The sequence below is a fragment of the Oreochromis niloticus genome, linkage group LG23, assembly GCF_001858045.2.
Source record: "Oreochromis niloticus isolate F11D_XX linkage group LG23, O_niloticus_UMD_NMBU, whole genome shotgun sequence".
NCBI lineage: Eukaryota > Metazoa > Chordata > Actinopteri > Cichliformes > Cichlidae > Oreochromis > Oreochromis niloticus.
The window spans coordinates 7,453,245-7,465,797 of record NC_031986.2 but is presented as its reverse complement, the minus strand read 5'-3'; the positions used below and the strand labels follow the sequence as shown (position 1 = coordinate 7,465,797).

The 12,553-nt window shown below is 43.5% G+C and overlaps 1 protein-coding gene across 7 annotated transcripts; it reads right to left on the bottom strand.

Moving 5' to 3' along the window:
• Positions 1 to 353: 353 nt before the first annotated feature.
• On the bottom strand, positions 354 to 11,338 carry LOC109197029 (ATP-dependent RNA helicase DDX4). Of its 7 annotated transcripts, none has more exons than XM_019351972.2 (23): positions 11,213 to 11,338; positions 10,551 to 10,581; positions 10,411 to 10,462; positions 10,240 to 10,287; positions 10,106 to 10,159; positions 8,952 to 8,972; positions 8,808 to 8,873; positions 8,482 to 8,526; positions 8,372 to 8,401; positions 8,243 to 8,287; positions 7,850 to 7,885; positions 7,739 to 7,774; positions 7,611 to 7,652; positions 7,385 to 7,527; positions 2,828 to 2,980; positions 2,598 to 2,752; positions 2,378 to 2,507; positions 2,134 to 2,300; positions 1,893 to 2,038; positions 1,678 to 1,777; positions 1,046 to 1,316; positions 846 to 953; positions 354 to 772 (listed from the first exon to the last, which is right to left on the bottom strand). In XM_019351972.2, the coding sequence occupies exons 2-23, from the start codon at positions 10,569 to 10,571 to the stop codon at positions 686 to 688; spliced, it is 1,956 nt and encodes a 651-aa protein (XP_019207517.1). In that variant the 5' UTR covers positions 10,572 to 10,581; positions 11,213 to 11,338; the 3' UTR covers positions 354 to 685. The 7 variants fall into 7 exon arrangements, with proteins under 7 accessions (XP_019207517.1, XP_019207518.1, XP_019207519.1 ...); XM_019351973.2 differs by having other exon boundaries at positions 8,814 to 8,873; XM_019351974.2 differs by lacking the exon at positions 8,952 to 8,972.
• Positions 11,339 to 12,553: the final 1,215 nt, after the last annotated feature.

The following is a 12,553-nucleotide window of genomic DNA, read 5'->3' as shown; positions in this document are numbered from 1 at the left end:
TAAGGATTTGGCAAAGTTACCTGCAGGAGCAGTTCAGAGCACGACCGATTGCTACGGTGACATCATCGGAAGTCCAATCAGGTCTAATTGCACGAAGTCAGGAATACTGTGGATAGGAAAGGCCTTAAGCCCAGGCTAGCTCCATGGAAACGCCCCTTGTGAGGTGCTGGGTCCTCCTGATCCACGTCAATGATCTCTGGGACTGGAAGCTGCACACTGGGACTCAGCACCTGTCTGGAAATGGATTGAATGTGAATGAATGAATTTAATCCATTTCCAGGCAGCAGCTGGGTATTCCAGGTGTGTTTGAATCATTCCAGGAAGATCTGCTCACATTAAACCCATGTAATAAATGAAGGTGTTGCTCTAAACATTTATTCATTTATTAACAGGAAACAGAACTACAATTAGATATTTTGGCTATGATGCCTTACACAACAATGGTTTAACTCCAAATAATGTAATAATAATACTAAAAAAAAGTTTTAAAAAAAAACAACAACAACCCCCAACCCAAAAACAAACAGATTTTACATCAGTGACAAAGTCAACATATTGATATTAGTACTTTATCTGTACTGACATTTTCACTGTGGCAAATTATTCTTCCAACAAAAATTCGTAAAACGCCAACAAGCTTAACAATTTAGAAAACTGGGATCATTGCTGTGTGACTGCGCTGCTCTCACTCCCATTCTTCATCGTCAGCAGCCGTCTGTACTGCCAGCTGGCTCGTTACACTGCCGTCCTGGAAAAAGCCTCCCTGTGGACCCTGAGGAAGGACCACAATGTGAAACACTACAACATCTCAGAGAATTCAGTGTAACACAACTTTAACCAGTTACCTTCCTCAAGTCTGTGGAGGCAAAATGCTTCCTAGGTGGGTTAAAGCCAGAGGGGCTATGGCCGCTGAAAGCAGACTCCTCTAACCACGAGGGAACCTCCTGCTGGGCCTGCCAATCCCAAACACCTCGTTTAAAGCACTCAGGTCTCAACTTGTGGTGATGCACAGTGGCTATTGTGCAGTTGTAATGCAGCGTCTCACCTTGGACAGGATTGTGACCAGTGATCGAGCCAACTCACTGTCAGCTACTGGATCATAGAAGGACACTGCCCTCCCGGTGTTGCCACAGCGGCCGGTTCTACCAATACGATGGACATATTCGTCGATATTGTTTGGGAGGTCAAAGTTCACAACAAACTGCACATCTGGAATATCGAGTCCACGGGCACCTACAGAGGTTGCCACCAGGACAGAACATTTGCCAGAGCGGAAGTCTCCAAGGGCCTGCTCTCGCTGCCACTGCTCACGGTCACTGGAAGCCAGCACAGCACATAGAATAGATGTACAATGAGATCTAGAGCATCTCCAAACATGTGGGAGAAGAAAGGGGGGTGAGGTGCACAGTTTCTGCAGCACTATATGCATATGAACAGTATTTAGAAAAAAGAAAACTGTATGTATATACATATATATACACACAAACACACACACATATATACACAAAATTTATTTACAGTTTGGGTTACTGCACGTAAAATTAAGTGTTGCACAGTGGTGGTTTATAGAGGCAAGTCCTTGGAGTATGGGGGTGGAACTGTGTTATCAGTGCATGTGTGCGTATGTCACACAAAGGACACAACCATCTCCACAGTAAACACACAAACACCACTTACCCGTGAATGCTGGTAGTTGGAAACTTCTCCTGACACAAGATTGTGGCAATAAAATCAGCCTGTCTCTTGGTCTCTACAAACACCATGGTGCGCTCCGATCCTGCAGCACAAACCCACACCACACAGTTCAGTTACACTGAGCTATCGTTTGTTTTGACCTTTAGTTCTTTTCAACACTGGAAACCCAGAAGCCTGAAATCGTTGCCTAAAAATACCTGTTGATTTCAGGAGGTCTATAAGCTGCTCCCTCTTTGCGAACTTGGTGACCTGCACAAATGTCTGCTCCACATCACTGCAGGCTCCACCCACAATACCCACGGCCAAGAACAAATAGTCAGTCTTTAGAAAGTCAGCTGCAAGCCTATATCACACACACACACACACACACACACTCTGAGATGAGCTGGCAGGCAATCAGACCTGGTTGTATGTCAATAGTACAAACTGGCAGCAGACCTCTGGATGTCCTCGGGGAAAGTAGCACTGAACATCAGAGTCTGACGGTTCTCTTTTGATGGCATCCCAGGAGAGCCCACCAGGCGGCGCATGTCAGGCTCAAACCCCATATCCAACATGCGGTCAGCCTCATCCAGCACCAAGTAACGCACTTTAGTCAAGCCAACCTGAAACACATTTATTAGCATCTTAAAGCGCTGCACAATTTTGTCATCCAATCTATGGTACCTTTAAACGGCCTTACCTTTCCTCTTCCAATCATGTCCAGCAGTCGTCCTGGTGTTCCACACAACACATTACAGCCCCTCGAGAGGTCTCTTATTTGGTGTCCAGTGCTGACTCCACCATACACTACAACAGGTCGCACACATGTCCTGTAGAGTGGAGACAAACATCTTGAATTTACCTTGAATCTACATGTTGGTGGAGTTCAGTTATTCTTTGTCAAAGCCAAAGAAACACACCCATAGGCAAACTTCCTGGCCTCCAGGTAAATCTGGTTGATCAGCTCCCTAGTTGGTGCCACAATGATGGCATCAGGCTCCTGCATCTCACTGAAGCAACTGGCCGCCGCACCATCTGCCATCAGCTGTTGAAGGATTGGGAGCAGGAAGGCAGCCTGGTGGAGGGAGACCACATTTAACCTCTGTCCACAAGCAGGTCTACACCCAGGTTTGACTCTCCCAAACCATACCGTTTTTCCAGACCCAGTCTGGGCGCAGGCCATGAGATCCCTGCCAGCAGAAATGATGGGGATGCCGTGCTTCTGCACAGGCGTGGGCTTCACATAACCAGACTTGCTGACGTTTCTCTTTAGGGACTCGCACAGCGCTGCTTCATCAAATGTCTGAGAGAAAGCAGAAGAAATGTACACCAGCATCAAGGGCAAGTCAATTTTGCTGTGACACTATGCTTTAAATTACTTCAGGTTTCACGCAGCTGTTTGAACTAAGCCTATAGAGCTGCTTCCAAACAGCTCCAACTATAACAGAGCTGGCTCCTTCAACCAGTGTGTGAAGTCGCCAGGAATCTGACCAGAATGGTGTCCAGCTGCACGGTTATACTAGAAACTAACGCAAGTGTTGCAGTCTTGTGTATTAACTTGCTCATGTGTGCTGTCATACAAGTTAACAGCTGTCTTACAGGCTGCAGAAACCATAAAATGAGCAGCTCGCCTTTCTCTCAGCTTAACGTTTGCATTATTTGCAAATATCACAAGTCCAGAAGTGTAAATAAAGCATTAAATGGCTCACAGATGTCACTGAAATGCATAAAAACATCAACTTCAAATAATAAAACTCAATTATTCTATAAGGCAGTCTCACCACTTGGCAGCCATCTTGGGTTTGACGTTAAAAATTTTAAACGGTATTTTTCTTGAGTAAATGCACACTCTAACATGCCACAGCAGGCAATTACATTCACACAAATATAACGTCTTTGATAAGCTGCTTACTTTCAAAGCGGAGCCAAGGAGAAATAAGTGCCAGTGATAATGGAATCGGAATCACAACGTGTGCTGCTTTGGCTTTAAAAATAAAATCTTAACAGGTTTTTTTTCCAGTAGACTGAACTAGTTACACAAAATCTTTCATGAACAGCTGATCTGACCGGACCACTTGAAAAAGAAATTACACGCCAATTCCATTTCCTTATGGTATACAGTGGTACCTCGTTTATCACGGTAGTTATGTTCTAAAAATAACCTGCGATAGATGAAATCCGAAGTAGCCAACTTTGTTTCTTTTACAATTATTATAGATGTTTTAAGGCTGTAAAACCCCTCACTACACACTTTATACGCTCTTCTCAGACAGGCATGAACATTTTCAGTTTTCTCTCGATTAAAACACTCTTAAAGTTCAAACCTTCATAGAAAAATAAGTCCAATATTAGAGAATGAAACCAAAGGCACCCGCAGGTGACGACATTTCGTCGACATTGTTGTTTGTTGGGGAGAAAACTTACAAACATACAGTGCAGATGCGCTGAACAACTTCTACCCTCGGTTCGACAGGCAGAACGACGTGGCGGCGAGGAAGTCCACCCCTCCTCCGAATGACCAGGTGCTGTGTCTCACTACAGCTGAGGTGAGGAAAACTCTACGCAGAGTCAACCCACGTAAAGCTGCTGGACCAGACAACATCCCAGGCAGAGTGCTCAGAGAATGTGCTGAACAGCTGGCAGATGTTCTCACCGACATCTTCAACATCTCTCTGAGCAGTGCCGTCGTTCCCACGTGCTTCAAGGCCACCACCATCGTCCCCGTGCCCAAGAAGTCTTCTGTGTCCTGTCTCAACGACTACCGTCCTGTTGCACTTACACCCACCATCATGAAGTGCTTCGAGCGGCTCGTCATGAGACACATCAAGACCCTGCTGCCCCCCTCACTGGACCCACTGCAATTTGCGTACCGCCATAACCGCTCAACGGACGACGCCATCTCCACTGCACTCCATCTTGCCCTCACGCACTTGGACAAGAAGGACACACACGTTCGAATGCTGTACATAGATTTCAGCTCAGCATTCAACACGATCATCCCCCAACAGCTGATCGGAAAGCTGAGCCTGTTGGGCCTGAACACCTCCCTCTGCAATTGGATCCTGGACTTTCTGACCGGAAGGCCTCAGACAGTACGGATCGGGAACTGCACCTCCAACACCACCACACTGAGCACTGGGGCCCCATAAGGCTGTGTGCTCAGTCCTCTGCTGTTCACACTGCTGACTCATGACTGTGTAGCAACACACAGTTCAAATCACATCATTAAGTTCGCTGATGACACAACCGTGGTGGGTCTCATTAGCAAGAACGACGAGTCAGCGTACAGAGAGGAAGTGCAGAGGCTAACAGACTGGTGTAAAGACAACAACCTGTCTCTGAATGTTGACAAGACAAAAGAGATGGTTGTCGACTTTAGGAGGACACGAGGCGACCATTCACCGCTGAGCATCAATGGCTCCTCTGTGGAGATCGTTGACAGCACCAAATTCCTGGGAGTCCACCTGGAGAAGGACCTCGGCTGGTCCCTCAACACCAGCTTCCTGCACAAGAAAGCCCAACAGCGTCTCTTCTTTCTGAGAAGACTGAGAAAGGCCCAGCTTCCACCACCGATCCTGACCACCTTCTATAGAGGAACTATCGAGAGCATCCTGAGCAGCTGTATCACTGTCTGGTTTGGGAACTGTGCCATATCGGACCGCAAGACCCTACAGCGGATAGTGGGAACAGCAGAGAAGATCATCGGGGTCTCTCTCCCCTCTATTAAGGACATCTACAACACACGCTGCATTCGCAAAGCGTTTCCACAAGCCATCCGTCTCCTCAACAAAAAGGGACTGGACTGATAAACACACACACACACTCTAGAGCTGGGCGATATATCGAGTTTTTTTAAAAATATCGATGTATTTTTATACGAGATATAAGATGTGACAATATCCTTTATATCGATATAGTCTATGTTACGTTATAATTATAGTTGCGGAGCCGCAAGTTTGCCTCTCTTTCGTCCACTTTTGTCTCTATGCAACGTTACCCTGCCTCGCCTCTCCTTCACTGAACACAACTCCCCCTCCATCGCTTCACCTGCAGGCAGCAAGATGGACACGGCAAATCTCCGTTAATGAGTTACTGCGCATCGCCCCGTGCGTGGGGCTGGACGGTGCCACGAGCTAGCCACGCTAATGAGCTAGCCACGCTAACACCATGCACGGCCTGAAATCCTTTCATTTTCTCAAAAGTTGACTGCGCGCCTTTTGTATGAATTCTGGTTGTGCTTGATGACCGCGAACCGATTTTATGTGATATACAGCGCTCAGCAATCTGTCAATAAATGTTTTAGTTCGACTTTGGTAAGCTACGGAGCTGCACCGCTTGATGGATTGTCGGAGCATTACGGCTACCGAGGAGCCTCGCGGAGTGATACGTACTGTGCGTCAACGTAATATTACCGTATTGTGTGTGTATAAGGACCATAAATGGCTCCTGTTCAGAGACATGGTTACGAAGCGGATTTCAAACTCCAGGCTGTCAGTCACGCAGTAGAAGTTGGGAACAGAGCAGCTGTGAAATCTGTCTATGTTATTATGCTCAGCGTCTGTTAGTTTACATTTTGACTGCACAATTGTGAGCTTTGTTATGCACAAAACAACATAGTTTTCTTTTATTTACGGAGCATCATTATTTAATAAATGCTCATAATTTATTTTTGAGTAGTTTTTTTTCATGTACATCTATGCTGTATGTTAATAAAAGTGCCTGTGTGACATCTGGGACACAGCTTTGACTAAGAACTCTCTTTTTGTCCTTACTTTATGGCTTTAAAAAAAATATCGAGATATATATCTTATATCGCCATCCAGCTAAAAAATATCGAGATATGAATTTTGGGTCATATCGCCCAGCTCTAACACACTCTATCACTCAGCTCAACTCAACTACCTCAAAGCATCAACCTGTAAATGCTCTTTTTGCACAATATTATTATGTTTACTGTCCAACACTACCTACATACCAAGTATGTTTACTGTTACCTTCGCACTACCTACCTAGTTAGATAGTTAGTTTTTGCTTTTGGTTAATTTATGTTGTAATTTATGTTAGGTCAGTTTGTCCTGTCTCTAGTTAGCTAGTTTAGTGTTTTTCTGTTAATTTATGTTGTAAATTTATTTATGTTGCATGTAGCACCTTGGTCCTGGAGGAACGTTGTTTCGCTTCACTGTGTACAAACTGTATATGGTTGAAGTGACAATAAAGCCAACTTGACTTGACTTCAGCACTTCAGAGTCACACTGCTCGCGATCGAAGATTTATGTAAATTTGACAAGCTGAATACATTCTGTACTGTACAGGAGACACGGCAGGAGATTGACTGACAATGGTCTACAGCCAATCAGGACGCAGAACACAATGTGCCATAAAAAAAAGAAAAGGAAAAAAAAGCATGCAAAACTGCACAAAAAAAATTTAATAAAAATAAAATTAAAATATCTGTGAAACAGAGGCCACGAAAGGTGAACTGGGTTATAGGCAAGGGACCACTAATGTGTCAGAATCAGTCACAGTAAGCCAAAATTAACTAAGCATCTTCACTAGGATAACTAGCATACATGTCATGCACCTGTATTGCATGCAGTGTCACACACTGATGTAACCACAGTTTTGTACCAAGCCATATTCAATATCAGCAAAGAACTGCTGATAACAGATTTGTGTACCTACTGGATTGCCCCCTAACATTTCTTACCATTATAGCTGGTGGTGGGTTGGTTCCACTGACATCCACCAAGATCTCATCGTACTTGTCAAAGTTGACACCGGACTCATAGTGGGAAAAAATGGACTCCTCATCTTCAGAGGGTGGTGGGGGGATGTAGGTAACCCTGGGTCCTGCAGTGAGAAACAGAAATGCTGCACATAATGGAAGATAAAGCTGGCATGCTGCAGATATAATAACATGAAGTTTAACTTACTATCACTCGCATCTGCGTTCTCTGCAGGTGTATCCCCGTGCCCTGTATTACACACAGATGCCAGCCACATCAGTAAATCTTTCAAACTTATGTGCAATGAATCATTGAGGTCAATAATGAAAAACAACCCTGAGCAAAGACCTCTTCATCTTTCCCACGGTAGCCTGCAACACAACACAAATTACACTTCTGATACCTCTAACAGATTTGCACATGATCAGAACTGCTTGTTCACTCACCTCCTCCAAAGCCATCTCTGCCACCCTGCTCACCACCTTTAAAACATCAGTCAATTAACTGTTATTCTTATTCAAAATCCACACTGATTGCGATCAAATTTCTTTGCATTTGTTGAGGAGGCTGTGGCTCAGGAGGTCTACAGAGCCACAGCGGTCTACTAATCAACCCTTAGCTTTTCCAACCCAGGTGAACCCCGAGGTGCTCCCACTGGTGCGCGAGTGTGTAAACATTTAGGTCACACAGTGCTTAGGCCATAGGAAAAACAACACATAGATGAATGGATGTGAATGTGTGATTGAGGCTTGTAGTAAAAAGGCACTAATAAGTACGAGTCAATGTAGCATTTGCATGCAGTGGATAAAAAACCACCACCAGTGGAATCAGACTCGTACCTTGCCTATAGCTTCCTCCTCTGCCTCCTCTTCTTCCTCTCGACACTGTGAAAAGCAGAAAATGCTCACATTGTAAACAAGCATTTCTTTCAGTCTACTTTTGTGTCTTAATGGAAATATTAACACTACCATTTTTATTGTCACCATCCTCTTCATTGGCTGTAAAAATAAGAACATCAAGTCAGACGCGTTCCAGCTCAAAGCCAAACAGACATACACATCAATATTCCAATTATTACCGTCAAAATCACTGTGATCCGTTCTGCCAAATCCTCTGCCACGCCCTGATAACACACAACTGTCATATTACAATTCCATCAACAGCTCTATTCACTACAGCATAAATATGCATACTGCCCTGGCAGGCCAACACAGCACAGTATTACCACTGCTCATCTTTACTGGCTGAACGATCTTGCTAATCCTCTTTCACACTGCTAGTCGTTTTGTTTTTTTTCAGTATTTGTAATTTGAATTGTTTTCATAATGTGTGAAACTTTATTACAAATGCCTAACATTCCACTGAGATGACCAACAGTATATCCACCCCCCCGCTCACACACACCCCTACCACAGCCTCCTCTTCGGCTGAAGCTACTCCTTTCTGCTGTATTATTCTGGCCGTCACCATCTGTAAGGAAGAAATGCAACGCTCAGGAAACACAATGAGGAAAACTACAACAGCTCATGTAATACTCTTCATGCTTACCGTTTGCACCGTCCTCAGCACCTCAAAAATAAATAAATTAATAAAAAAAAAAAATCAAATATCTAAAATTAGATACCTTCGACAATCGTCTGAATGCACCTACTATAATGTGATAACCATTTCTCCCATCACCTGCATGCTTCTCCATTGGCACCTCTCTGATAATTACTGTGTGACAGTATCAAGCAAACCTTGTGGTCTGAAAACTAGAGCCAAGTGCCATAACGCAACACTGTTTAAACAGCCAGCAGGGGGCAGCTGATCTAGCTGAAAACAGTATCTTGTCATTTTGAAACAATAAGAGCTGGGTCTGACTGAAAGCACACACTGATGGAGTAATGTCTTGAGCACAGTGCATAAATCTGACACAGAATGATCAAAATGAACAAGAACTGTTTTATTCAGTAGTGAGCCAAATTGAGACATTAAGACCATAAAGTCATCAGGAAAAGTATTTTCTGAGCTCAGGACTAGGAGTGTCTGTGCAACAACAGCTTTAACCCCATGGAGGCTGAGAACAGGTTTAACACACCATCACACTGCCTCCACTTTTCATCTTTTACACTGTATGGGCCGGTGTCCTGCAGGTCTTAGATGTGTCCTTGATCCAGCACAGCTGATTTAAATGGATAAATTACGCCCTGAAGTTCTCCAGACGCCTGCTAAGGAACTAAACATTTGATTCAGGTGTGTTGACCCAGGGTGAAATCTAAAACCTGCAGGACATAGGCACTAGGGGCCTGGAGTTGGACACCCCTGCTGCATGCAATCCCAAAAAGCATTCTTCCACATTAAATCTACTCTGAAATTTGTCATCCAGAAATGAGGATTATCCAGGACAATTTCACCATCAGTCACAAAATGCCAAACAGTGAGTTTCAGTGTTTAGATGCAGCCCTCGCATGTCATATCCAGTTTCCCTTGCTCACGTGGGCCTTCACCAGGCACAAAAAAAACTTAATTACTGCAGGTAAAACTCCAGAGGTTGGTGGATATTTTTTGTTTAAAGCTATGATTGCATGCCAAATGATGGGCATACACACACGCCTACTGGCTTTTCACCTCACAGCTCATACATAATGCTAATTTTCATACATGTTTACTTGCTCAAAGGACAATTATACCACTTCTTAAACAAAGTGTTAAATGTGCACCTGAGAAGAATGAGTTTTTAAATCCTCCTCTTCCTCTACCCCGTCCACCACGACCTGGAGGAACACATTTAAATCACTCTTCAGTGTCATGCAATATGCTTCCTGTAAGGGCTCCATCGTCTTTCTACACTCACCTCCTTGAAATTCACCATGATCAGAGTTCCAGAAATCTCCTTGTGTACCTAAAAACATGTTTGTTTCAAATACAGAATAATACCAAAATAAATCTTAACCTGCCTCCAATCTTTATTTTAACCCTTTGAAGAAAGAATTAAAGCAGACAATAAATCTGAAGTGGAACATACCTCCAGTTGAGGTGTCGCTGGTGAGTGCACAAGTACCAGAGGTAGCGGTTTCCTGTAAACATGGGCAATTTCAGTCGGACGCTGACTGACCGGCTCATCGAAGTGCGTACGCACGGCCTTTGGATATTACACTAGCTTACCTGTTCTTCCCACTCGTCCATTCTTGCTCACCTGAGGAAAAAAGTACCACAAGAAATTTTGTAAATCACATACGATAACGAATACACCCCCCCCCCCCTCCTTTTTTTTAACCGCTTTCATTCCGACATGAAAAGCTAAACTTTTCCTGAGAATCTGGGACAACGTGACGACTACCACGCGAGAAATGATAGGCACTTAAGCTAACACTAAAACCACTAAAACCTTAAAATGCTCAAGTATCTTTAATCAAAACGTCGACTGTTGCAAAGCAAATGTGGCTCGTAAATGCTCTCACTCTGAAGTACAGAAAATAATTTCGCGCTGCTTTTAGCTAATCAAGACGCATGGAGCACGCGGGAGCAGGGCGGGTGGCTAACTTCTGGCCTCAATTTAGACGCAAACTCGAAATAATGCTTTAAAGTCATGTGTTTGCATAGTTAAAATGAGTCATTTTTTAAAGAGCTGTTTCGAGAATACACTCACAACCAAAAAAAAACCTACAAGTGGACGTAAAAGGTGACACCCGCTAGCATTGGAAGCGCTAACTAAAACAGCACGACATGATTAATAAAACTGATAATAACTACATCTTGTTCTTCAAAAATTGGTTTTTATAAGTGACAGTAATGCAGTAAAACTGGCCCAGGTAGAATAACCATACTTTCTGAGTGTCTTCACAGATGAGAGTCTTCCTCGACGTGCAGCCTGCTCGTCCGCTCACAGAATGGGGCGCGCGCATGCACAGCTCACAACCCGCAAACTTGCAACTTCCGCCATTTTCCCGCCTAACTGGATTTTTGAAAATACAAGAAATAAATACGAAGAATTATAAACTTTCCCCCCTGTAAATAGCTTCTAATAGAACATTTTTAATAAATATAGTTTTGTTGGCAAAATTGTAGAACTTGAAGGCTGTTGCACAACAACTGGAAAATGTCATTCTGCTTTCTTTCAGTTTTTAATATTCCTTTATAATAATCGACTTTTTAAAAAGTTGTTAGTTCGAAAAGTTTAAAAAGCTGTTTAAAAATTAAGCCTTTATAGTGGAGGTGATATATAAACGCTTTATTAAACTACCACTAATTCCTTTACTCTAAATTCACCCTATTGGCTATTATTTTCAGTGCATTAAAATAAAAATAAATCTGATAGTGTTCACCGATTTTCTATCCCCAAATAATATAATTCATTAATAAAATACAATAAATTAGAAACCATTCACCTGCTCAATCTCGTTGCGCATAGAGTATGCACTGCCATCTGCTGGAAAACTACACAATTGCATGTTCACTACTAAATGTGATTGTCACATTGCACACTCTCATACTTGTATTGATATAACTTTGACCAGGCAATAATAAAAAATAGAGCAAATAATAATTGCTGTAAGTTTCTGCTGGGAGGCCAACAGACTGTGTATTTCTAATATTGTTCCCAAGCTCCCCAAGACAAATGGGGAGGACAGAACAGTGTAAAATCAGTGCCAGATCAAAAATGCAGATTATTAGGAATGAGATTTCCATATCAGTTGGGACCCAAGTTAATAACAGTTATCAAACACTGACTCTCTGATGATTGTATTGGAGAGCAGCTCATTGGTGACTATCTTATATGTGCACTGAAGCAGCCAGCGGCTGAACTGCCAACCCTCCAACTAGCAGATGAGCTGGTCTACCTCCTGAGCTACAGCCTGCTGACAAGACAAGGGGAAGGGGGGAAGGTGTGTTAGGAGGCAGTGAGGGTGACAAAAAAGCAGGAGTGTGGAGGTGAGAGGTGGGACTATGACTGATAAAGGGAGATGGTAGGTGGTATGTAGAGAAGGAAGTGTGTGTGTACAGGAGACCAGGTGGAAGGGAAGCAAAGCCAGGAGCACTGGAGGTGGACTCAAACTATTCTACCATGGTGTAGATGGAGAAAGAGAAATACCTTAAAGATTACCACTACTCTGGTAATCTTTAAGGTAGAGTATGTGAATAGTGTTGTGCAGGTGAAGAGAGGGTCA